Source organism: Panthera onca, chromosome B3 (genome assembly GCF_046562875.1).
Source record: "Panthera onca isolate mPanOnc1 chromosome B3, mPanOnc1 haplotype 2, whole genome shotgun sequence".
Taxonomy (NCBI): domain Eukaryota; kingdom Metazoa; phylum Chordata; class Mammalia; order Carnivora; family Felidae; genus Panthera; species Panthera onca.
Window position 1 is genome coordinate 19,076,273 of NC_138344.1, and position 27,984 is coordinate 19,104,256.

The 27,984-nt window shown below is 40.9% G+C and overlaps 1 protein-coding gene and 1 non-coding gene across 2 annotated transcripts in view; both read left to right on the plus strand.

Moving 5' to 3' along the window:
• Positions 1–27,984, plus strand: part of LRRK1 (leucine rich repeat kinase 1) — a 133,213-nt gene that overhangs the window by 21,630 nt on the left and 83,599 nt on the right. Inside the window, exon 3 of the mRNA XM_060617827.3 lies at positions 25,327–25,490. Within this exon, the coding sequence (XP_060473810.2) occupies positions 25,327–25,490 (164 nt within the window). The remainder of the gene's footprint in view (positions 1–25,326; positions 25,491–27,984) is intronic.
• LOC132670534 (U1 spliceosomal RNA) lies at positions 26,149–26,312 on the plus strand. The gene has a single exon (XR_009606766.1). It is a non-coding gene; the product is annotated as a U1 spliceosomal RNA (small nuclear RNA).

Consider the following 27,984-nt stretch of genomic DNA (forward strand, 5'->3'; position numbering starts at 1 on the left):
AGTTGGTTTATATTTTCTATTGCATCATTGCGGGAGTCAAATGATATCTAATTGTCTCTCCTCAGTGTTTAGATTTTTCAGTGATTTTGGGTGTTGTTGCTCTGATAATCCATTACGGAGGTCCTAACGGTTTTTCAGCTCTTCACCTAATAGTTTAATTAGTCATGGATCACTGCCTAGATCAGTTACTTCATTCGAGATTGCAAAGTGGTGATATTTCCAGTCTATCATTCCTTCTTCACCTGTTGGCTGAAATCCATCTCTAAAAGGATTTTCTCCCATCACCTCTGTGATGGGAAAGTCCAAATAAATGTGTGATTCTTTGCCTTAATTTATTTATCCCTTTTCCTGAAAATGAGTCAATTCCCTAGTAGTATCTTTCAAAGGTTACCGGTGAGGGATCTTTCTCTTAGTATCGTTATTAGCTCATGAATTTTAACTTAATTGATTTTTGATGCTAAAATTATTCATCTTTGGCCAGTAGAACCTCTTTTGGGTTGGTTCTTCTGTCTTTTCCCATGACCCCAAGAGTCCTTGAGCACCGTCTTGCTTTCTGATGTGAAAAGATATTCCAGGCTTGGAATTTGTTGCCTGATTCCTGCCATCTGCCATTTCCTTAAAGAACCCGCTTCCTCTGCTGATCTCGTGATTTAATTCTCTACTGTATAGTTTTGTCCCCATTCTCATTGCAGACACTATTTCCTCTCTCTCCCTCCCCCTCCCCCCTCCTCACCCCCCCAGCCTCTCTTATTTTTTGTTGATCAATCTTCTAATAAGATTGTTTCATGAGTCTTTTGAAAGAATCAGCTCTCTGGGTCCTGTTTTTTATTTCTCTTCTTTCTATTTTCTATTTCTTTTTTTTCTAAATTCCCTTTTCCCTTTTCCAACTTGTGGAGTAGTATCCTCTCACTTCTGAGAGCTCATCTTTTTTCAGTGGGGGCATTCTTCTCATATATTTGAGTGTGTAGTTCTGGAATAATTACCAGACACGTTTTGGAAAGCTTCGAGCATCATCTTCCGTGTCTCTTAATTTTTTTGTCTGTACCCTTTGTGTCTGGGTGCCGCACCTTCTGGTTGGTCTCGCAGATGATCCATGTGTCCTCCAGCCCTGTCCATTCTTTTCCTGCCCTCCATTTCATGTGTTTTACAGTGCAACTCTTCTAGTGTTAATTTCTCAGCTTTTTAGTCAAGTCTTGTTTATAGATGCCACATCCTTCTATAGATGCCACATCTATGTCTCTCCAAGATGCCAGTCATGTTCATTCTGAGGTCTTGCTCTTGTTTTATAAATGCAGGTTCTGGGTAGGGATGGATCCCTGAAGTGCGGGAAAGCCAGAGCCCAAGATTTCGCTTTGAGATGCTCAGGCGTGGACTCGTCCTTTCTTCCTGGATGAGGATGGTGGTTGTTTTATCAGGGACTGGGAGAGTCCAAAGTTTGCCCTTAACTGGATTATTTGTATAGCTCCCCGTGCCCAACCCCAAGCAGTGATGTAAGGGTGCAGCAAACAATGCAGGCTTTAAGATCTGGCAAGACCCTGCCTTGTACAGGCATTGCCACTGTCAGCTGCGCACTTCCCCTTGGGGACACTGAGGCCCGAGGAGGGCTGCGATGAGATATGCCCCAGCTTCTCCTGTCTGGGTGGTCAGTGTGCTCCAGTGGCCCTGGGTCCTCGGCTATAAGCAGGGAAGTTAATTCAGCTTTACTTTCTGCGTGTGGGGGTGGGAGGTGGGAGGTGGGGAGGTCTCTTCCTGCTCACGTGTCGTCTGCTTGTTGGCTCGGTTGGTGAAACTAGGTGCTTCTCCTTATGGTGTTCATCTTCCTCAAATGTTTGTGGGTGCGTCGTTGGATGCTGATCTTTGTGGCTGGGACTCCCCGGAGCTGTCTGTGAATGCAGCATCAGACACCCCAGCCCTGGGAGAGAAGGGCAAGGAGGCTGCAGTGGGCTTCCCTGGGCGTGGATGTGGGGCATGTCTTCTGGGGTTGGGGGAGCTCCATGTGCCTCCTGGGTGCCACCTGCCACCTGGAGTTCCACACTTCCCATCTGACACATAAGAGGTAGCTTTAAAAAGGAAAAGAAGGAGGGGCGCCTGGGTGGCTTGGTCAGTTAAGCGTCCAACTCTTGACCTTGGCTCAGGTTGTGATCTCATGATCTTGCAGTTCATGAATCCAAGCCCCATGTTGGGCTCTACACTGAAAGTGCAGATTAGGATTCTGTTTCCCCCTCTCTCTCTCCCTCCCTCTCTTTCTCTCTCTCTCTCTCTCTCTCTCTGCTCCTCCCCTGCTCTTCCTCTCTCTTCCAAAATAAAACAAATTTTAAGAGGCAGAACCCTAGACCCCTCCACTGCCTGGCACAGGCTGGCTGGGGCTCCCTCTACCTGTGCTTTCTCCCTCCCTGCAGTCCCCTGCTGGTGACCTTGGTGGCTCTCCTACTTCCTTTGTGCACCCTCGGCAGCCTGGGAGCACTCCCCAAACCACCTCCAACTTGTACACCATGACCTCCTGTCCTCTTAGGTCTCCTTTTTGTTTTCTGATGCTAATATGGTTTGATGGTAATTTTTTTTTTTTTTTATAAAATCTCCAAGGAATTGGGGCAGGAGTTGATGACTGTATCAGGGTTCAGTCTGCTGTCTTAATTCCCTCTTCTAGCGTCTTCTTGATAAGTTATTTATATCTCTTTGGTATCTTCTTGATATCTCTGATATGTGTGATTTATAGGAAAAAGTGAGTGACAGTGTCACGAAGGTGGGCTTTGCAGTCAGAAGGAGCTGGATTCGAATCCTGGTCCCTCCACACGCTAGTCCTCATCGGTAACACAGGCATCATGAGTGTATTTGCAGAGCACTTAGCACCACACCAAATGTGATCCACTGCTTGTATGATCCGTAGCCCCTCAATTAGTGTTTTCTTTCTCCTTCCCTGTTGGGCAAGTTATCTAGCCTCTCCTGGACTGTATTTTTGCGAGTGAAAATGATAATAACATTGATGAAAAATATGGGAGTTCTTAAAAATGGAAGAGGGGGTAGTCTTTGATTTTATTTGAAGGCACAGGATTTAAAATGTGGCCGGTCCTCATTTTCGAATATGTGTAGAACTACAAAGTGATGAGTTCAAATCTAATCATCAAAATAGAATCGTTTTACTTAAAATGGAATTGAATCAAAGGTTGTTTAATTAAAGTTTTACATCCAAGACCTTTTCATTAACGTCAAAATCTTTCCTTGTCTCATGTTCGCAATGCATTTTTTTTTTTTTGGACCAATTAACAAAATGTGTATGTCTCATGGAAGAACACTCCTAGTAAAGCTCAAAATTCTAATATTCTTGAGTATCTTGAATGTTCAGCCGCAAGCTGTCCATAGGGAATTCCTTGAACACAGGTCACAGAAGCATCGAGAACGGAGGCGGGAGGCGGGTTTCGGTGGCCCAGGGGCCATGGTGGCAGAGCCCAGGCATTCTTGGGATGTTTGCGGTTACACAGAGTCATGGAGCTCCTTGCTTTAATAATGAGGATATCGCTCATAAAAACAAAGAGCCATATTGTCATCCAGCCAAGGTTGTACTGCACTGAAGAAGCTTGAGCTACGCGCTTGGACATTTCCATACAGGAAGAGGCTGTGAAGGTGACAACCACAGAGCAGCAGGGTGCAGACTGAGCCACACACTAAAAACCCGGCCACAGAGGAGCCCGGCTCCCGGGAAAGTCAGCCCTTGCTCAGACTGAAGATCTCAGCGTTTCTGTCTTAGGGCAAAGGGGAGAGGCTGCCGGCATTCGATTCTGTTAAGCATTATCTCCTGCGCAGATGTGTCTGTGGCTTTTGCTTTTAACTCTTCGGAGGCCACGTTGTAATCCCGCGTTGGGCTCCCCTCCAACCCCCACCCGTTAAGTACACCAACTCACAACTCTGCGAGCCACCGAGGAGCCCCGATCCTGGGTTTTGCCTCTTTGGTGTACGCCTGCTTTGGGATTTGGAAGGCAGATGGCAGTCCCAGTATTGAGGCGAATCAGCTGGAATCAATTTCAGTTGTGTGAACTTGAGGTTGTGTGTCTCTGCCTGAAGACATGCAGAGGAAAAAGAAGAGCAAATGACCTCATTTCTTCCCCCTTTGCCAAGATTCAGAAAACGTTGCTTGTTTCAAGGCAGATCACACGGTTCCAGAACCCTAAGTATCGGTCTGCAATTCTTAGATTCTTACGTCATTCCAGAATCGCCTTATGTGTATACAAGCAAAACTGATTCCTATTTCTCCTCCTTTCACACGGAACATAGCTGATCACATCCACTGATCTGTACCTTGCCTGTTGCCTTCACACATTTGTACATAAAAGCTATCACAATCATCATTGTTCTTTTTGACAACCGCCTAGTATTCTATTGCACAGATGTCCCTCACTTATTTAAATAGCTTTCTTCCAAAAGGCATTTGGGGGGTGCCTGAGTGGCTCAGCCTGTTGAGCGTCCAACTTCGGCTCCCGTCATGGTCTCACGGTTCATGGGTTTGAGCCCCGCGTCGGGCTCCGTGCTGACAGCTCAGAGCCTGGACCCTGCTTCAGATTCTGTGTCTCCCTCTCTCTCTGCCCCTGCCCTGCTCATACTCTGTCTCTGTCTTTGTCTCTCTCTGTCTCAAAAATTAAATAAACATTTAAAAAATGTTAAAAATAATAAAAGGCATTTGGGCCGTTCCTCGTATTTTGCTGTAATGAATAATGCTGGAATGTCTTTGCATGTACAGAAGCACACCCATGTAATAAATCCCCAAAGTGATGGATCAAGGGGTAGATGTTTCCAAAAATCTGCCAGGGACTGTCAGTCACCCTCACAGGAGCTGTTCCTGTTACCCCCTCCCCCACAGCTCATGTGCTTGCCTGCTTCCTATAGACATGGCAACAGTATTTGTTCACACACTTTTGGTTTTTCCCAGTCTGACCTGTGAAAATGGTGTCTTGATATAGTGTTACATGCATTTCTCTTACAATAAGGGAGGCTCGGCCTGCATTCGCATGTGGAAAACCTGGTTATATTTGCTTTTATTGAACCCCCTCTTCACACCTTTTGCTTCTCAGTTTCTAGGAGCTCTTTGTGTTAGATGGTATCCAGTGTTAACACATAAATAGATGCCCTCTAGAGATCCACTTTAAGAACCAAAAAACTGAGGGGCGCCTGGGTGGCTCAGTCGCTTAAGCGTCTGACTTTGGCTCAAGTCATGATCTCACAGTTCGTGGGTTCGAGTCCCGCATTGGGCTCTGTGCTGACAGCTCAGAGCGTGGAGCCCGGTTCGGATTCTGTGTCTCACTCTCTCTCACTCTCTCTCTCTGTCCCTCCCACACTTGAGCTCTCTCGCTCTCTCTCTCTCTCTCTCAAAAATAAATAAATTGAAAAGAAAAAAAACGTACCAAAACACCGAAATGAAAATGTTGAATGTTCAAGGGAGCTATAATGTTTTACTTTTGTTCTTAATTTAATTATTAAACTAATATTAATTAAATATAAAATATTCAGGGAAATAATGATAAATATACAGGGCTCGTCTGAGGAAAACTTCAAGCCTTGGACAGAAAGCATATTTGAGTAAATAAAATGACACCCCCTCCTCTTATAAAGGAAGACAACACTGTAAATATGCCAATTCTTCACAAGCTGGTTCTGTAATTCAGAGCAGTAGCATTAGGATATTGGGGGAGGGGAGAACACGAACAAAATTTATTTTTAAAAAATGGGGTTTTTTAATGCATATTTTTGAGAGAGAGAGAGAGAGACAGAGAGACAGAGTGTGAGCAGGGGAGGGGCAGAGAGAAAGGGAGACACAGAATCTGAAGCAGGCTCCAGGCTCTGAGCTGTCAGCAGAGAGCCCGACACAGGGCTTGAACCCATAAACCGTGAGATCATGACCTGAGCCGAAGTCAGATGCTTACCCGACTGAGCCACCCAGGTACCCTAAACACGAACAAAATTGAATATGTTTTACCTGGAAAAATAAACGTGAGAGTCGCCACAAAAATTAAAATGGAGGGGAGGTTGGCTGAGAGAAGGAGGGGAGATTCCTTCCACTACGTGTTTGAATTTATTACATCACAGTAGTGAAAGAGGTTGGAGACTATAGAGAGAGAGTGATGGAACGGAGTAGCAACTCGAAAACAGACCAAATGTGACCAAAACGCACATTGATTTTGCTTTACCGTTTGAGGTTTCACATCAGTCTAGAAAAGAAAGTGAATTGGGTAATAAGATAGAAATAACATCGCTTTCTCACTTCTGGACCAAAATCAATTTCGGATAAATCAAATATTTAAACATAAGAATTAACACCATTAAAAGTCTAGGAATATGATAACTTAAAAATAATTTTGGAGCGAAGAAGGCCGTTTTCTCCCTAAAACATCAAACCTAGTTAACATAGAGGAGGCTAATAAACGTGGTTACATAAGAGTTGAAACTATTTTGCGGAAAAGCCTCCTCAAATGACAAAAAACAAACAGGTAAAAACTGTTTTCAACATATACTATAAAGAGCACTTGAAGATCATTGGGAAAAAGAACACTCCAGTTTCCAGATGAACCAAGAAATAGAAGCAGAGAGTTTTTATTTGCTGAAAAAGATAGAAATGGTGGGTTGGTGTATGAAAATAAGCTGAATGTCATTCATATGGGAAAAAATGCAAACCAACGCCAACGATGAGATGTTATTTTGCTTTTCAGATCCGGAAAAATCAGAAAGTTTGATGTTATTTAATATAGCAAGGATATAATTTTTGCTCCATTCTTCATATTAAAAAAATTTTTTTAATGTTTATTTTTTGAGAGAGAGAGGTAGAGTGTGAGTGGTGAAGGGATAGAGAGAGAGAGGGAGAGAGAGGGAGGGAGACACAGAACCCGAAGCAGGCTCCAGGCTCCACACTGTCAGCACAGAGCCCGATGTGGGGCTCGAACTCACGAACCGTGAGATCACGGCCTGAGCTGAAGTCAGACGCTTAACCAACTGAGTCACGTAGGTGCCCCTCCATTCTTCATATTTTTAACTGATGTTGGGTTGATAACTAAGTAAGCGTTCAAGTGGTCCAACTTTTAGAAGAGCAAATTGACAATCTTGATAAAAACTAAAGCTCAATCTATCCGCTGCTCTGAATTAACCTGAAGATATAGTTCACAGGTGAGCAGAAACACACACACAGAATGTTCAGCACAGCATGAAAAGGGATTACAAAGACACTACGAGTGCCCTAAAAGTCCATCAATGAGGACAAAGAACCACCGTGAAATAAAATGTCTGGATCTTCATGTGCAGATACAGAAGAACTTTTAAGTCAGAAAAGCAAGTTGGAGAACATAACCCTATTATAATCTAATTGTTAAAAAAAATGAAGAAAGAGAAGGAGGAGGAGAAGAGGAGGAAGAGGAAGAAGAGAAGGAAGAGAAATGAATATTTATGTGAGATCCAGGGAAATCTGAGCCACTTCGCAGCCTCTGTCATCACAATACAATGATGTATTCCAAGGAAGCTCCAGCCTACAATCTTAAAATGAAAAAAACACCTTAAATCCTTACTAAAGTTTCTTGACAAGACATCTGTGGGGAATTCCATTTAAAGCACACAGCCAAATCCCCAAACGCCTCTGCCCAGATCTTCCTCAGAAATTCACAAAATATAGTCTCTGTGCTCAATCTCTAAGCTCATTCTGTCAAGAGATCCCCAAGTATTTCCCCCAAAGTCAGCTTGCCTTAGTGTTTGGATGTGTCTGCAACGAAGGTGCACTCAGACTCCGCCTGAGAGGTGGGGAGGAAAAGTGGGGACACCTCTTGGAGGTTCTGTCCCCACCATCAGTACTTATGGATGCGCAGAGATTATGGAAAGACATCAAGAGAGTCCTCGGAAGAGTGACCCGTGGGCACAGTCACAGGGAGGAAGAGAGCGGGCCTCTCCTTCCAAGAACAAAGGTCTCTTTATCGTCTGAGCAAACCAGGCCTGAGTGTCACAGCTACCCCACCGCATGGTGCCACTTGGAGGCACCGTTCAGCGTCTCATTCACCATCTGCCAAGCCTCTGTCTTCCTAGCTCCAGGATGGGGTGAGCAGACCCAGCACATCGTGTTATGGGGACTGCACTGTTGTCTGCTCACCCCCAGAAGGAGCATGCCCTGAGAATCATAGAACAATAGGAGATGACTCCAGAGTGGATAGAACTTCACTTTCCTTCTTACCACTGCAAAGGACTCTCTTCTGTGCATATCCCAGAGTTTATTTAGTCATTTCTCTATGACATCTGCATTGCGTCCTCTGCAGCAATGCTGCAGTAAATAGTCTTGTGTAGATATCATTTTGCATTTTTGACATTGAATCTTTGGTGTAGATTTCTAAAAGCTAGAGTGTTGGCTAAGAGGGAAAATGCGGATATAATTTTGCCGGGTATTGTTAAATTCCCTTCCATAAATGCTGCACTATTTTGCATTCCCTCCAACAATGCAAGAACATGCTTGTTTCATCATATTGACCCTGTCTCTGTGATATAAGTTGCAGTTTTTTTTTTTCTTATTTGTCATTTGTCTTCTTACCCTGCTTGTGTGTTTTGGGACACACAGATTTTTGTGGGAGGGGGGTTTCCTTACATGTTTAAATTTTATGTTTGGCTGTAAAACAAGCCTCAAGAAGTTTAAAAGGACTGAAATCATACAACCTATGTTCTCTGATTACAATGGGATGAAATTAGAACTCAATAACAGAAGAAAATTTGGGAAATTCACAAATATGTGGAAATGAAACAGCATGCTCTTTAAGTAATCAGTTTAAAGAAGAAATCACAAGAAGGGCACCTGGGTGGCTCAGTAGGTTGAACGTCCAGCTTTGGCTCAGGTCATGATCTCTCAGTTTGTGAGTTGGAGCCCCATATCGGGCTCTGTGCTGACAGCTCAGAGCCTGGAGCCTGCTTCGGATTCTGTGTCTCCCTCTCTCTCTGCTCCTCCCCCTGTCACGCTCTGTCTCTGTCTCTCTCTCTCTCAAAGATAAATAAATGTTAAAAAATATTTTTAAAAAAATCACAAGAGGAATTATAACATATTTGAGGTAAAAAAAAAAACAAAAACACAACATACTAAAACTTAGGAGATGCACCTTAGGCAGTACTGAGAAGAAAATTTCTAGCTATGATCATCTGTATTTAAAAAGAGTAAAGATCCGAAATTGATAAACTAACCTTCCATCTTAAGAAACTTAGAGGAGGAAGAACAGACCAAACCCAAAACAAGCAGAAAGAAGAACAAAGATTAGAGCAGAATTAAATGAAATAGAGACTAGAAAAACAATAGAGAAAATCAGTAAAACCAAAAGTTGGATTAAAAAAAAAAATCAACAGTATTGGCAAATTTTCACTTCGAATGGCCAAGAAAAATAAGAGAAAGGGCTGAAATTACTAATATTGGGGATGTAAAGAGGACATCACTACCAACTGTACAGAAATAAAAAGATTTATAAAATACTATGAGCAATTGTACACCAACAAATTCAATCAGCTAAATGAAGTGGACAAATTCCTAGAAAGACACAAGCTGCCTAAATTGGCTCAAGAAGGGATAGAAAATCTAAACAGAATTATAAGTAGAGACACTGAATTAGTAATCCTAAAACTCTCCACAAAGAAAAGCCAGACCCAGATGGCTTTTTAAACCATTTAAATCATTTAAACATTTAAAGAATTAATATCAACCTCACAAACTCTTCCAAAAACTGGGAGAGGAGTGAACACTCCCCAGTTCGATCTAAGAGCCCAGTGTTACCCCAAAACCAAAACCAAAGACAACACAGGAAAAGAAGACTACAGACCAATATCTCTTATGAATGCAGATGCAAAAATCCTCAACTAAATATCAGCAAACCAAATCCAGTAATATATAAAAAGGATTATATAACATCACCAACTGGAGTTTGTCCAAGGATTGCAAGCCTGGTTTAACATCAATCAATATAATACATCATAGTAACAGGAGAAAAAAAAAAAAACATGATTATCTCAACAGACACAGAAAAAGCATTTGGAAATATCCAACACCCTTTGATGATAAAAAATTTAGTGAACCAGTAATGAAAGGGCACTTCCTCAACCTGAAAAAGGACATCTGTTAAAAGTCCACAACTAATATCATATGTAATTATAAAAGACTAAATGCTCTCTCTCTCGCATCAAGAACAAAACTATGATGTCCACTATCACAGCTTCTATTCAACATTATCCTGGAGTGGCCAGCCAGGATAATGAAACAAGGAAAAGAAATAGAAGGCATCCAGATTGTAAAGGAAATAGTGAAACTATCTCTATTTGCAGATGACATAATATTTTATATAGAACATCCTAAGGAATCTACAAAAAATTAGAACTAATCAGCTCAGCAAGTTATCAAGATACAGGATCAAAATGTAAAAATCAATTTTAGTTACATATACTTTCAATGAAAAGTCTGACAATGAAATAAAAAAAAAACACATTTACAATAGCATCAAAAAGAATAAAACAATTGAGAATAAATGTAACAAAAGACATGCAAAATTTATACACTGAAAACTACAAAACACAGTTGAAAGAAGTTTAACCATCCTGTGTTCATGGGTTGGAAGACTTAGTAATGTTAACATAGCAATACTCCCAAAATTGATCTACATGTGCAGCTACTATCAGAATTCCAGCTGAAATATTCACAGAAATTGACAAGCCAATCCTAAAATTCACGTGGAAATGCAAGAGATTCAGAATAGCCATAACAGTTGTGAAAAAGAAGGACAAAGTTGGAGAATTCAACACTGCCTGATTTCAAAATGTACTACAAAGTTAGAGTAATCGAGACTGTGTGGTATTGGTGTAAGGGTAGACATGTAGATCAGTGGAATAGAATTACGAGTCCAGAAATAAACCCGTACATTTATGGTCAGATGAGTTTTGATACAGGCACTAATACAACTTAAAAAAAATTTTTTTTAATGTTTATTTTTGAGAGAGAGAGGCAGAGCACAAAAAGGGGGAGGGGCAGAGAGGGAGGGAGACACAGAATCCAAAGCAGGCTACAAGCTCTGAGCTGTCAGCACAAAGCCCGACGTGGGGCTCGAACTCACAAACTGTGAGATCATGAGCTGAGCTGAAGTCAGACATTTAACCAATTGAGCCACCCAGGCACCCTGGGCACTACTAATACAATTTAGAGGGAAAACAATCATCTTTTCAACAAATGGTTCTGAGACAACTGGATATCCATATGCAAAAAAAAAAAAAAAAAAAAAAAGTTGGATCCCTACCTACACAATATAAAAAAAAAAAATTGAAAATGGATCATAGACCTAAATGTAAGAGCTAAAATTATCAAACTCTTAAAAGAAAACAAGGGATTAAATCTCATGACCTTGGATTACGCAATGGTTTCTTAAATAAGACACCAAAATCACAAGTGACAAAAGGAAAAAAAATAAATTGGACCTAATAAAAATTAGAAGTTTTTATACTTGACAGACATCAGTCAAGAAAGTGAAAAGACAACTCCCTGAATGGGTTGAAATATTTTCAAATCGTATATCCTGTAAAGGGCTTGTATCCAGATTACGTAAAGGCTGCTTACAAGTCAACAATGACAACAAATGAGCAAAGGATCTGAATAGACATATACCAAAAAAGATGTAAAAATGGTCAATAAGCACATGAAAAGATGCTCAACATCACCAACCATCTGGGAAATGCTGATCCAAACCACAATGGGACGCCACTTCATACCCACTAAAATAGGTAACATTAAAAAAATGGACAATTCTCACTAAGTGATGGTCAGGATGGGGAGAATTAGAACCTATGTTTCAGGTGGGAATGTAGAATGGTACAGCCGCTTTGGAACATGGCTTGGCAGTTTCTCAAAATTTTAAACATAGAGTTACCATCTGGCCCAACAATTCCACTCCTACATATATACCCAAGAGAACTGGAAGAACTTGTACACAAATAATCATACCAGCATTATTCACAATAGCCAAAGAGTAGAAAAATCCAAATGTGCCTGGGTGCCCAGCTGGCTCAGTTGGTTGAGCATCCAACTTCAGCTCAGGTCATGATCTCATGGCTTGTGAGTTCGAGCCCCACATTGGGCTCTGTGCTGACAGCTCAGAGCCTGGAGCCTGCTTCGGATTCTGTGTCTCCCTCTCTTTCTGTTCCTACCCACTTGGCGCTCTGTTTTTGTCTCTCTCAAAAATAAATACCCCCCCTTTTTTTTGAATCACAGTAATCATTTCCTATCAAGGATTTTACAGTGATTAACCAAGCGGTTAACTCCGAACACTGCCTTCAGGATTAAAAACTATATTGCCTATATTGACTATAACCATGTAAGGTTACCTCTTACATGGGAGTATTTTTGGGCATTTCTCATGCTTTTAAGCAAAATCACTGCCATGGTCTGAATGTTTGTGTCCCACTAAAATTTATATGTTGAAACCTAACCCCCAAGGTGATGGTATTAGGAGGTGGGGCTTTTGGGCGGCAATTGGGTCACGAGGGTGAATAGGATTAGTGTTCTCACAGAAGAGACCCCACAGAGCTCCCTGGCCCCTTCTGCCATGTGAGCATGTAATGAGAGGCCAGTCACCCAGAGGAGGGTTCTCATCAACCACACTAGCACCCGGTCTCAGACTTCTAGCCTCCAGAACTGCAAGAAATAAGATTCTGTTGTCGATAAGCCATCCAGTCTGTGCTGTTTTGTTAGAGCAGCCCTAATGGGATAAGACAAGTTTTAAAGAAGAGTTATTAACCAAAATGAACTCTAAAGCCACTTACTTGAACTTGGCTGATCTCATTCAGCAGCATTTTTAGATAAGGGCACTGTTTGCGTAAACAATCGGGGCTCCCTATTTTGGCCGTTAGCATATTTATTGAGCTTCAGCTGTGTGCTAGGCAGCGTGCAGGGGCCTCGCTGTGTCCACTGGCACATACTACCCTGTCTGGAGTTGATTCCCAGGCATTTGGGGTGCCTCTGTACCCCTGCTCCCCCAAAAGTTCAGCAAGGGTGCTAGAGGAAATGACTTCCACTGTCTGGCCCCCACTCACGTCTGCCCCAGAGCTCAGTAAACAAGGTACAGAAAACAACCAACTTGTCCATTTAAACTCACATGATTTATCTTAGATGCCTGAGAAATAAGATGGAACCCCAGACTTCATAATTTTTAGACACAGGCCACATTTAACTTCATGTCAAAGAGCCATACTTAAGAGCTAGCATTTATCCAGAGCCCACTGAGGGTCAGGTAGTGTTCTAAGCAATTCCCATGCTTCCATACTTCCATTCATGTGACCTTACAACCACCCTTTGCCGCTGTCACCTCCAGGAGGCACAAGGAAGTGATGTAGATGTGGATGCCCAGCTGGGTGACCTGACCATTCCACTCTTCCACTCCTCTACGTGGCTCTCTGTGTTTTGGGGCCTCCTTCTCCCACTGTGTAGGACTAAGTCCTGGGCTACTTTCATGAGCTGGAAAGCCCCAGAGTATTATCTTGAAACAGTCTACATTTTGACCTGACATGAACCCCACCGCCGGAACACTGAAGCGGCCTCACTGGAGCAGGTGGGGTGGAGCGAGCACGGCCAGGTGGAAGTCGTTCATGGAAAGTAAATCCAGAAGGACCTGAAGGTGTCCTCCTGCTCTTTCACCAGGAGAATTCTGTGCCCCAGTGCCCATGCTGAATGATACTACAGATGAGCCAGATTACAGGTGAAGCCCCTACTGACACATAGAGAGCTCTGGAGGGTGGACAAATTGACTCCAAGAAGCTCTTAATGAGCATCTATGGTGCGAATGGCTCAGTGCTAGGCACCACGACCCTGAGGAAGTGGGGCCCAGCCTGTGGCACTTCTGGGCAGAAAGGAGGTGGACAGACCCATCACAAGAGGATGGTCCTGGTCAGGTAGAGGAAGGAGAAGGGGGCCCATGGAGAGCCCCCCTGCCCAAGTCCTCCCTGGGGGAGTAGCGTCTGTGCTGAGCCTAGAAGCAGAAGGAGAATTTTGATAAATGGGGAAGGAGCAGGAGCTCCTTCCAAGTTGGAGAGACACCAGAGTAAAGGCTGAGGGAGCCTGGGGTCCGTGGAGGAAATGAGGGTGCAGCGTAGGGGGGGGGAGCACACCCCCTGGAAATAACACTCTGTTTGTGTACTGGTCCAATTTTTTTTTTTTGTCACGAATTTTGCAGTAGTTTTTTGTTTTTGTTTTTGTTAACTTTTTAAGTTCATTTATTTATTTTGAAAGAGAGTGCAAGTGGGAAAGGAGCAGAGAGAGGAGAGAGAACCCCAAGCAGGCTCCACATGGTCAGTGCAGAGCCCCACGTGAGGCTTGAACTCACAAACCGCGAGATCATGACCTGAGCTCAAATGGGACACTTAACCAACTGAACCACCCAGCTGCCCCACAGTAGTTTTTTTTTTCCCTGTGCCATTTTGTTGTTGTTTTTTTTTTTTTTTAAATGTTTATTTGTTTTTGAGAGAGAGACAGCGCAAGTAGGGGGGGAGCAGAGAGAGAGGGAGACACAGAATCCGAAGCAGGCTCCAGGCTCTGAGCTGTCAGCATAGAGCCTGATGTGGGGCTCGAACTCATGAACTGTGAGATCATGACCTGAGCTGAAGTCAGATGCTCAACCAACTGAGCCACCCAGGTGCCCCTGTTGTTGTTTTTAAAAGAGATGACAAGATTCAGACATAAATACTTGTCAAAACCTTGCAGCCATTAAGCAGCGAAGGTAGGACTTGAACCCAAGTCGTCTCATCTGAGTTGAGTGGCATTTCTGTCACCACGTTTTAGCATGGTTCACAGTTCTTGGGGAAAAGACACCACTGGAAAGAATCTGGGTGCCTCATCCTTAGTTTCCTTCTAGACTGAGATATTTTCTTCCTTCCCCTGTGCCCATGTTTGCCAAGAGGAAGTTGGAGTCAGCCAGAAGTTTTACAATGCTAACCTGGAAAGTGTATTTTTATTTATTTTTTATTTTTTTATTTAAATCCAAATTAGTTAACATATAGTGTAATAATGATTTCAGGAGTAGAATTTAGTTATTCATCATTTACATATAACACCAGTGCTCATCCCTGAAAAGTATATTTAAAACACTACTTTTCCATTATAGCAGTAACGTAAGTAACTGGAAAACTGAGCAAAGGGAAGGGATCACCTCAAATGCCACCACATAAGGAAAGCCAACGTTATTCTCTTGGAGTCTTTCCTTTTTGTCAGTTTTCCTATGTGGTGTTGCATTGTCCCTCTGTGTGTTCAACATGATAAGCATTTATAATGCATTAGGTACTTGGCATAACCTCCATTCTTTGCTCTACGAAACAATACCGCAATCAGCATCTTCATGCATACTTTTTTTTTTCCTTTGCACAATGTCTTTAAATGTGTAGAATTATTCCCTCAGAGTCAGTTCCCTAGAAGCTGGGTTGCTGTGACAAAGGATGGCCTGGCCCTCAGTGTGTATGCCCACGATCGCCTCCCCACAGTGTGACCACTTTCTTTTTCTGTCTTCAGATTGTGCCATTTTATATTATGGGAGTATTAAACAAAGGAACTGTCTTACTTCTGTGATTTTTACTTCCCCAGAAGGATGGTTCCTCTTTCTTTACCCGGGCAGCGTTTGTCTCTCGAGCATGCTTTCTGTTGTAGCTGTTTAAGATCTGGGAAGAAGACAGCCTCACACACTGGCTCTTCCCTCCGTCTCATTAGGCTGTGTCCCAGGGTCTAGCTCAGCATATGCTGGGTGTTAAACATTTCTAGAATGAATGAGCAATAAATAAATGAATATTTGGAAGAGGAACTAAGTATAGGAAAGAATTCATCTTTGTAGCTCTGTGTTTCTGGGTTTTCTCTTCTGCTGCTGCAGAAAATTCATGGAGAATTTGACTTCCATCGTTTGCTCTCTGGTTTTTCCATCTAATGAGACAGGATCATCTCACCTTTTAGTTTCCATGTGTTTGCCAAGCACATTATGTTCCAAATAAGTACCCCATGTTTGGTTGGGAGCACACAGCCTGGGTGGGGTGGGGGGAGGTGGGGGGGAGGTGGGGAGGGTCAGGGGTTAGACTTTGGTGGCAGGTGTTGAAGGGTCCAAGTCCCAGCTGTGCTCTCTGACCCCTCAGAGCACTGGTCAGCTCATGAAGGACAGTGAATAGAACCCCTGCCTTCATGGGTTTGGCAGGAAGGTGGAAGTATGGAGGACGTTTCTTACAACATCAGGCGGAACTCAATAAATGGCACCAATTACTGGCATACTAAATATTATTATTATTGTTAGACTATTTTATTTTGTCTTTTAGAAATCTGTGACATGCTTACAGACTATTGTCCCAAGAGACTTTCTTGCTCTACCCAGAACCAAAACAATTGGTATATCCAAGACAAAGAGTTGTTTCAGCTTAGATAATGCCATCAAAGAACTGGTTTGTGAAGCCAGGTTGAAAATAGTCACCCTTGGGCTGAATATACTTTTTAAATTTCTTTTTCTGAAGTTCGAAGTCAATCCAAGCTTGGTAAGAAAAAACAATATTGGAAAACACAAAATTTTAAAAATCTCCATCCACTGCACCTGCTGAAGGCATCTGCTACTGTCATATATACAGACTGAATTTTTATTAACAAAAATAATAGACTGTACACATTAGAAACCTTTTTTCTCCAAGCATTTTAATCCCATATAATCTAAATTCTGTTACTCTGCATATTTTCAAATGATGTCAACCAATGATGCCTCAACCTGTGCCCCATGTCCTACACTTTTAGCTTAATATTATGTATGTATTTTTTATTATTAGTCTTCATTATTATGTTTTAATGGCTCATAGTAGTTGCTCATTTTGAACTACCCTGAGTCACTATTTTAAAAGTCATCTCAGGCTGCTGTAACAAATTGCCACACGCTGGGTGACTTAGACAACAGACATTCATTCCTCACATTTCTGGAGGCTGGAAGTCCAAAGTCAAGGCACCAGCAGATTCTGTTTGTGGAAAGGGCCCACTTCCTGGTTTGCAGACAGCCATCTTGTTATTGGATCCTCACTAGGCAGAGAGCTGTGAAAAAACTCTCCTGTGACTTGTGCCACTAAATCCCATTGTGGGGGCTCCATCTTCATGACCCAGTCACCTCCCAAAGACCCTGCCTCCTAAACCATCACCCTGGGGATCAGGATGAAAGCATGGATGTTGAGGGTATACAAACATGCAGTCCACAACAGGAATTAAATGGGAAAGCAGGGTGGCAGGAATTCTATGAACTCTGGGGTCAGAAAGACCTGCTTCCACTCTTGCAGCTACCTGCCAACTCTATAACTGTGAACAATGTCTGTATTCTGGCCCCCTTCATCTGTAAAATGGCAGCCATGACACCTACCCACAGCACTGCGGTGAGCATTTGATTAAATAACAAAAATCAAGCAGCAGTCAGTGCAGGGCACCTAGACATTGCCTTTCTATAAGCCATTCCCTAAAACCTGATATCGGCCATTTACCTGGTTAGCAGGTTCTTCCCTCTGCTGTTGTAGGTAGTTCTGCAAGGTAGTGTCATAGCTTAAGAGTGTATCTTTTTGTGCATGCCATGTTATTTCCTCAGATAAACTCCTAGGAGAATAGGGTGTTGTTATATAATATTGCTATATATATAACATATATATGTATACATGTATTATATATGTACATATACACACATATAATATTGCTATATATATGTATATATGGCTATATATATGCAATATATATATTGCTATATATATATGACATAATGTATGCCAGAATATGTTATATATGTTATATATATATGTATATATGGCATAATGCATGTTATATGTGTTATATATACACACACATATACGTATATATGGCATAATGCATGTTATATATGTTATATATACACACATATATATGTATATGTGGCATAATGCATGTTATATATGTTATATATATATATACACACACACATATATATGTATATATGGCATAATGCATGTTATATATGTTATATATATACACACACACATATATATATGTATATATGGCATAATGCATCAACACCGTATTCTATATATAGCTACATATACTATATATATAGTATTACTATTGCTTTCTGAAACAGTCATACAATTTGCCAGGCCTCCCACAGTGACAAATGTCACCACACTCTGGCCAGCCAATGCACGTTAGAATTCATTACACTTTTCGCCATGTCGGTGGGCATAACATGGCATCTTAAGATGAATTGTATTTTTTATTTCTAAAGAAAATAGCACTTTTTCTTGTGATTTTCTCTTGTGTGAGCTGTTTGTTTATATAACTGCTCATCCCCCCCTTATTAGCAAAAATCCATTTGGTGAGAATATCCTCAGAGAAGCTGTGCGTCTGTGCTGTGAGGCTCTGAAGCACGAGAAACACTCAGCGTCCATTGTGGAGTGCTGTTCTGTGTGAGCCATGAGCCAGGATGCCACCGCTGCCTGGGCTTTCTTTTCTGATGCTGGTCGATCCAAGTGGCCCAGCGTGATGGGGCTGAGCAGCAGCCATCTGGAGCTGGTGAGGAATTATCACCGAGGGTCACCCTGGGGGTCACATCACCCTCCACATCCCCCAACCTCTGCATCTTCCCTGAATAAATAAAGGGTTGGATTTCACCGTAATACGACCCAGAGACGAAAACTGCTACTGAGGCTAAAATCCTAGAGTGATAGCTGCAGAAAAAGAAGCATCCTTCCAGCTGAAGGTTGGTGAACCCAGGGCTACAGCAGGTGAGCCCCTGCAGAGCCAGGAGGGTGTCCCCTCCAGAGAGGGACAGCCCCTGCCCTCAGTGCTCTGGCCACCCAGGGACTCGGGGAAGGATGCAGGACAAGGTCCGTAAGCGATCATGACCAGGTCAGTAGCATCCTGAAGTTTACTTTTGTGTGCTTTGCTGTGAACTATGGGTTGAGAGATATGTCTTTACTTTTTGCTACTCTGTTGATAGAGATGAACGGAATTAAAAAAATCCATAGATGTACAAGTAAAATGTTAGGGTCTTTTCCAGGATATACAGAGGATGCAACAGATTTTGAATGGACAGACAGCATTCTCTTTCCATCATACATGTTTTCTTTGGTGGGGAAGAGAGAATTAAAAATAATATATATATAACGATAATATATATAATTGTATATAATATATATTATTGATATAATTATACATAATTAAATATATATATGAGAGGCCAACATTTAGAACTTAAAGAATTAAAGTCACTTTCGTATTACTTCTCCATTGTCCTAGATTTGTAGAAGAAAAACAGTAGAGAGAGAATTTTATTCTGATATTTGGGTGCGGAGGGATGACTTAACAAATGTTGTTCTAGAAGAAAAGGTAAAAGACTCTCCTTAGGACTCTCCTTAATGGACTCAGAACCAACAAACAAAGGAGGACTCTCTTTAAGGGGGGAGGTTCATGAGGAACTCTTCGTGTAAGTGATATGGCTTTTAGAGTTGACATCACTCAATCATATTCATGGAATTCTATTTTACTATGTCCCCAAAATAGAAGAGAAGAAAAATTTCCATTCATTTTCCTGCAGTCAGAATACTCTGCATTTCCAAAACCTGAATTGCAGAAATGATATTTAGAGCCTGAATTATTGGCAACCGAAACCATTTCTCCTAGCAATGGCTGAATACGTAGAGCACACAGTGTTGCTGAAAATATTTCTTTTATAAATAGAGTACTACATTGAAAGTGATTCTCGAGGACAAAATAATATTCTCATGCCACAGGCTAAAATACTGTTTTAACCAAATGCTTCTTCACATTCTGAACTTTAATTAGCATCATGTCCAGCATATTTAAATACCAGGCTATGCTGATATTATTGTTTGTCACCAACCAGGAATATGTCCACTATCATTTCACAGCTTACTGTAGATGTTTCCTGTGTTCTTGAATAGTTCTACATGGGCCAAATCCATAACCCTAGCCATCCACTCTATTTGTAGCCTCTCCTCACTAGCTCCTACTTCTAATTAATTGATTCCTAAAATCAAACCAAAAACCAAAATTGTGCTTTTGATTTTCCCTTCTCCTCCTTTATTTGTCTGACTTCATTAAGCATATTTATCATGTTAATTTTGCATTAAAAGCAAGTGAGATGCCTGTTTGTAGTGTATGTGAGTATGTATATATTCATGTATATGTATATATATATACATGTATATGTATATGTATATATATGTATATATATATATATATGTATATATATATATATAGGGGATTTTCATTGCTCTATAGGAAAATAATGACATTGCAATAGAGAACAAAAAGGGATTTTTTTTTGAAACTGAATCATTCTAATGTTCTACAATTATTTTCCTAGTGGTTTTAGTGACTTATTTGGTATTTTATTGAAATAGGATACATTTTGGGTGTTTATATTTTTAATACGAACTTTACATCTGTATGAACAAAATACTTAGAGCTGTCACATTTTACTGCAGAGAAGAATAGAATTATGGACAATGGCTGATTAACAGGCACAAATCCCTGAATAATCTTGAGTGGTGTAAATACAGTCCTCCGCTTTAAGTTTAAATCAGAAGTCACCAGTTGTCAAATAAAGAGCTGTAGTATTTGGGGGGAAAAGTAATATGAAAGTAAATATTTACCTCAAGAAAGGTGTCTGATGGTGGGGAGGAAGGCTTCTGCTTTATTACATCATGAAGTTCTGTATTATTATTTTTTTTTTCAGTGAGAATGTGCTCTTTTATTACTTGTGTAATTTCTTTAAGGTTTAAAACAAAATAGTCATCTATTTCCATTATGGGGAAATAAAGAACAAAAATCTTTTCTAATTCCATTGTTAAGTCCACCCCAGCCCATCCTTAATACTAATTATTAACATTGTGGTCTTTTTTCTTTCAATTTAAATATATGCTAACCATTATTTTTATAATTTCAGGAAATTAAGAGAAGTTGGCAGATTAAATTAAATGCATGCACATTAGTGGATTTTTTCCTGTAATGTCTTTCCAACAATTTGAATGTGCCAGACCACCCCCCCCCCAGCCGCCCCAGCCCTCAGCATCAGTGACAGTGGACGTGCATTGTCCATGCAACCTAAGAAAATCAGATGCAGAACTGAAAACACCACAACGTTAAAAATTATATAAATAGAATTGAGTAGAGTCTTGGTTCCGATTGCATCATTTACTGCACATATGCTGCATTATTTAAAAATCAAGTTAAAGTAAAATCACCCTTGTAATTTGACATGCACCCTATACCCTAGGTTCTGCCTTCTCAGTGTCACTCAATTGAGGCTCAAAGGTGAACTGTTTTTATTTATGTTCCTAACGTGAACAGAAGAGGTTACTTTATATTTGCTTGTGTACACACACATACCACACACACACACACACACACACACACACACACTCACGCTTGTAATCTACAGAGATAAGGGAAATATTTGTTTAATTTTGAAAGATGGGCAATGACATAATTAAGTGCCCCTCCCGATGGATGTTGCTGCTGTTGATTTTACCTCCTTCTTGCAACCTGCCCATGCTTTTCTCCTCCCAGTCAGCTCTCTGATGTCCCAGGGTCTCTGATGGTAAATAATTAATGGGACAGTTAGCTTGTGTTGGGGAGCAAAGCTGTCTTACTCACAAGTGCAACCACTATACCCTGAGCCGTTTTGTGATTCCTCTTTACAAAAATACACAACCAAAGATCCCCAGTAATCTCCACTCAGACACAGCAATCTTGCATTGGTGTTTTGGGAATGATGCAGATGGTGTGTGATGCTTATCCACTTCCGTGGATTTTTCAGAATGGTCCCTTTGAAGTAGTGAAAGTCATGGCTTAGAATCAGCTGTAAAGACCCTGAACAGTGTCAAGCGCCTTTACTGTAAGCCCTTGTCTTTGCCTTTCTACAGAGCAGGATTTTTCTGCCCTGATGGTGGCGCTTACACAGTATGCCATATGGTGGGCCCTGCATTTAGGGTATGATATTTTGATTCACTTCTGTACATTTTGTTACAAAAACAAACAAGCAAACAAAAAAACGTAAATGTGAAGTTGAAAGAATTGAACCATGTACATCCATTACCCACTACCTAAATTCTACCATTAACATTTTCTAAAGTTGCTCTCTCACATTCTATCCGTATTTGTATCCCTGTGTGCATCCATCAATCCAATATTTTCAGTACATTTCAAAGAAAGTTGCAAGCATCTGTACACATCACCCTCAAAATCTTCAGCACTTGTGTTATTAACTACAGTCCAATATTGTTTATAGTGCTTGTGGGTAAAATCCATATAGAGCAAAATGCACAAGTCTTCATTAGACTGTTTGATAAGCTATGACAAGTAACAAACAGCAATTTTCTCATGCCCCCGCCCTGGTAAACTTCATGCTTGCCCCTGCCCCCCAGGAACCACCATTCTGATTTTTTTTCACCCATCGATTACAACAGCGTATAAACGGAATCATTTTGTGATCAGTCTTTCACTCAGCATTATGTTTTGAGACTGCCTGTCACTTATTTCATGGATCAGTAGTTCATTCCTTTTTATTGCTGAGTAGTTACTAAACCACCGTAGTTGTTTATCCGTCCTTCTGTTGATGGACACGTGCTATTTACAGCTTGGAAACAGTATGAATGAAGCTGCTATGAACATTCTTGGATAAGCTTTTTAGACATATTTCTCTTGGCTAAATATCTGAAAACAGAATTGCTGGATCATAGGGTAGCTGTATGTTTAGTTTTATAAGAAACCACCAGACTTGTTTCCATTTTACACTCCATTTGTGCCATTTTACACTCCAGCCAATAAAGCATGAGTGTTCTGGTTGCTCCATAATCTCACCAACTATTGTAAGTCTTCTTAAATTTTGGTGATTCTGGTGGGAGTATAGCTGTGTCTGCTTCTGGTTTTAATTAGCATCTGTCTGATAATTAGTGATATTGAGCCTTTTGAATATTTTTAATATCCTCTGCTGTTCCAATCTTTGCCCAGTTTTAATTGGGCTGTCCTTTATTACTGAGTTTTGGAATCATTTTTGTATTCTGGATACCATTCTATTTTTTTCTTGATTTACATTTGGTAAATATTTTCTTCCAGTATACAAGTTGCCTTTTCACTTTTAAATGGTAGCTCAATCTTCTGATGAGCAGAAGTTCTAAAATTTGGTGAAGTCTAATTTAGTAATTTTTCCTATGATGGTTATTGCCTTCTGTGTCCCATCTAAGAAATCTTTACCTACTCTCAAGACATAAATATATTCTCTTATGTCTGTTTTTCTAGAAGTTCCATAATTTTAACCTTTATGTTAGGTCCATGGTCTGTCTCAAATTAATGTGTGTGGGGGGGCGGGGGTGAGAAGTAGGAGTCCAAGTTTCTTTTTATTCATTGTGGGTGTCCAGTCGTTCCAGCACCATTTTTTGAAAAGACTGCTTTTCTCATTGTATTGCTTTGGCACTCTTGCAAAAATCAATTGAATGTACAAGTATGGGTACATTTCTCAATTCTCTATGCTGTTCCATGGGTTTATTTGTCTATACTGGTACCACAATGCCTTTATTACTGTAGCTTTATAGTAAGTCTTGACATCACATGGTATCTATCTTCCAGGGCTGTTCTTTTTCAAGATTACTTTGGATATTTAAAATCCTTTGAATTTCCATACAGATTTGAAGATCAGATTGTTAATTTATACCCCCCAAAACCTATTAAAATTATGGCTGGGATTTTATTCAATCTGTAGATAAAATTGAGAAGAATTGACCTGCTAATAATATTGATTTTTCTAATCCATGAACGTGGAATGTCTCTTCATTTATAGAGGTCTCCCCATCTTTGGTTAAATTTGTTTCTAAGTGCATAATTGTATGTTATTATAAATATATATTTTTTTAGTTGTCCAAATGTTAGCTGGTATAATATGATTCACTTCTGTGATATGAGAGTTTGGAAGCCAACCTTGCCCCGCATTATTTTCACATGAGAAGAAGCTTCTTTTATTCATTCCTTCAAAGAGGTAGCAGAGAGATGGAGGAGGTTCACCCTAGCCTGAGAGCTAGGGGTCCAAACTTCAGTTCAGGTTTGCCTTTTACTGACTATGTGAACTTGGCCAAGCATGGTAGGATTCTCCCCCTATTTCATTCAACACATTCAGAACATAACTCCTCATTCATTGTGGTATTTTCAGTAATATTTATAGAGGTAAAACTTTTAACTCTGATTCACTTGTGCATTTGGAAATCTGGTAGAAGCCTTGAATTTTCTCCTCAGAAAAATGTACACACACACACGTGCATGTGCGTGTGCACACGCACACAGACACACACACACACACACACACACACACACACACACACACACAGAGTTTTGTGTCCAATTTAGGATGTTCAGGCAACCTCAGAAGGCTGTTCATCAACCTTTGGGGTCCACAAAACCCCTGTTCTAAAGGGAGAGCTCAATGAGGGTAGGAGCTGACTTCCTTTACTTATACATCTTCAGCACCCAGTATGGTGCTCAGCCAATCATGACTGCTCAATGAATGCCCCATCATTGCTGCAACATGCCTTCTGCAAAGCTCGCCATTTTTCCCAAGTAGCACAGCCAGTGTCACAATTAGAGGACAGCAAGATATTGCCTGATGGATGAGCCACATTTCATATAAATAGACTGGCAGAGTCAAGAGATATCTTAGGGACACCCTGGGCCAGTCACACTAGTGGCCCAAGGGCGTCCCAAGGCCTAGAGTTTCAGAGGATCACCAAGATCAGAATGTGGCATATTTGTGCAGGGGTAAGTATGGATGAGGGCTGCTAATTCTAAATCCCACACACTTAGTGGGGTTTTCTAGGCAGAGTGAGTATAAATTTCCAAATCCTGAATATTAGACCTGTCTTTCTTCCACCACTAGATACTATACCCCTGTGAGGGAAACAGAAGGGGAACAATTTGGCTGGACTTTCAGCTCTCCCACCAAACCCCTACTTTTCTGCCGCTGTCAGTGAGATCAGCCTGGCAGTTCCCAGCCAGGCAGCTGCCATAGGTGCCCTGGATCCACTCCACGGCAGGACAGTGTTGCTGCACAGACAGCCTGACTCAGCACCAGCCCCAGACAGAAAGTCCCTCCCACAGGGCTGCAGATCCCAGGGTCTGCTGTCCTTGGTGACACTGGCATTATTTCAGGGCAACCCTTTTCTCTTCCTAAAGCCCCAGATTTATTTCACGGAGAGCTCATCCTGCTCTCCTCCCCGTGATTCCCATGAGCGGCACTGGCAAGTGATGGTGACATTGTGTGTGTGCTTCCGTCCACTCAGGTGCTGGGGACATGGGCAGCAAACCGTCCACACCAGGCAGTGACCCCACAGCGCGGTGCCCGGGGACGGAGGGCATTCACGCTGCATACAAGCAAGGAGACCCCAGCAGGGCCCGGCACTTGCTCCGGGAGGCTTGTGATGACAGCACATCCCAGCTGGAGAAGGTAGGGTCAACGCCGGCTCCTTCAACCAGACTGGGGATCTGGCTTGGATGAAGGTTATCATTCAGATTATTTCCTTGTTATCCTCTAATCATAGTGGGGATTTTTTTTTTTACCTCATTTCACATGTAAACTTAATGGCTGCCAGTCTTGTCAAGCCAGTTCTCAGCCTGCCACTATCTATGCACACCCTTTCACCTTACCAGTAACTGAAATGTGAACAACAAAAGGCCAGTCTGAAGGTTTAATGTACTGTATTCCTCTACATTTCTTTTCCATTATGAAATAGCGCAAGCTAACAAGAAAATTTAGAAAAATGTAAAAGTAGAGAGGAAAAGAATAAGAAAGTAACCATATTCCTAATGCAGCCAAACAGTCCCACTTAACAATTTCATTATATTTTTCTCTCCATTTGCTGATCTGTGCGTACATTGTTGTTTCTAACAGAGATAAAGTCATTTTGTGTATATAGTTTTGCATGCTGCTTTTTCTCACCTAATATTATATCAAGCATTTTCCATATGATTATAAATTCGTGTGTGCTTTAAAGCAAGAAAGGTGTTTACACTTCACTTTAACTGGTGAAATGTTGAAACCGGTAGACTTGGTTAAGCTGTGTGTAACACCCAGAGCAACCACTTTAAAAACTATACAAAGAGGTACACTTACCTGGCACGGGAGATACCATGATCACGAAGATGGTTTTCCCAGGGTGAGGCTCATCCATTGCACTCCAGATGTGCTGACCCCTGCGATTTCCCTAAATGTGGGAAACTGGACTACGTAATTTGTGGTAGTGGGGGACTGCGTTCGCACTTTCCCCTGAAAAGAAACAAAACAAAACCATACAAAGAGGTATACTCAAAAACACTATTGACCAATCAAAATGGGATTTGAAAAATGTTTAAGAAGCTCACAGGAAGACAGGAAAATAATCAGAAAAATGAAAGAGTAAACAAAACAAAACAAAGAAATGCATGGCAGACCTTAGCTTTAATATGTAAGTAACTATATTAACATAAATTTTCCAAAAACATAAACTTGAAGAGACTGCAGAGTAGATCAAAATAAATAAATAAAAGGGGCGCCTGGGTGGCTCAGTCGGTTAAGTTGCCAACTTCAGCTCAGGTCATGATCTCGCGGTCAGTGAGTTCAAGCCCCATGTCGGGCTCTGTGCTGACAGCTCAGAGCCTGAAGCCTGTTTGGGATTCTGTGTCTCCCTCTCTCTGACCCTCCCCCGTTCATGCTCTGTCTCTGTCTCAAAAATAAATAAACGTTAAAAAAATAATAATAATTAAAAAAATAAATAAATAAATAAATAACCATGAGCAGCTATATTCTGCCTATGGGAAACTCACTTCAAAGAGGATATATGTGGGTTGAAAGTAAATGGATAGAAAAAGTTATACCATGCAAATATTAATCAAAAGAAAGGAGTGGCTAAGTATCAGATAAAATAGACCTCAGACTAAAGGAAGTTGCCATGGACAGGGAGGAACATTTCATAACGTTGAAGGAGTCAGTCCATCAAGAAGACATAGCAATCCTAAATGTGCATGCACCAAACAACAGAGCTGTAAAATATGTGAAACAAAAACTGACATAACTGAAAGGAGAACGAGATAAATCCACAATAATAATTGGAGACTTATAATTTGACACCCTCTCTCAACAAATGATAGAACAACTAGGCAGAAAATCAGTAAGGATACAGAACTTCACACCATCAGCCCACAGAATCAAACTGACATTTATAAAACATTCCACACAACAAGAGCAGAATGCACATTCTTTTCAAGTGTCCACAGAGCATATCTCTAGATAGACTGCACATCCTAGGCCGTAAGATAAACCTCATCACATTTAAAAGAATTAAAATCAGACAGAATATGTTCTCTAACTTCAGTGGAATCAAACTGGAAATTAATAGCAAAAAGATAATAGGAAAATCTCCAAGCACCTGGAAACTAACCACAAACTTTTAAATTACCCGTGGATCAAAGACAAGGTCTCAAGGGCAATTTAAAAAATACTTTTAACTGAACAAAAATGAAAATACAACATGTCAAAATTTGTGGGATGCAGCTAAGGCAGTGCAGAGAGGGAAATTTATAGCACTAACTACTTACATTAACAAAGAGGAGAAGTCTCAAATTAATGATCCAAAACTTCCACCTAAAGGAGCTATAAGAAGAGCAAAATAAATCCAAATCAAGTGGGAGAAAGGAAATACTAAAATTAAGAGTAGAAAAATGATGAAATTTAAACAGAAAAACAATAGAAAAAGTCAGTGAAAAAAAGGTAATTTTTTGAAAAGACCAACAAAATTGACAAACCTCTAGGAAAACTAACATAGAGACAAGAGAAAAATATCTAATATCAGGAAGGAAACAAGGAATGGCACTACATACCCTACAAATATCAAAAGGATTGTAAAGGAACAACTTTATACACATAAACTTGACAACTTAGATGAAATGGACCAATCCTGGAAAAG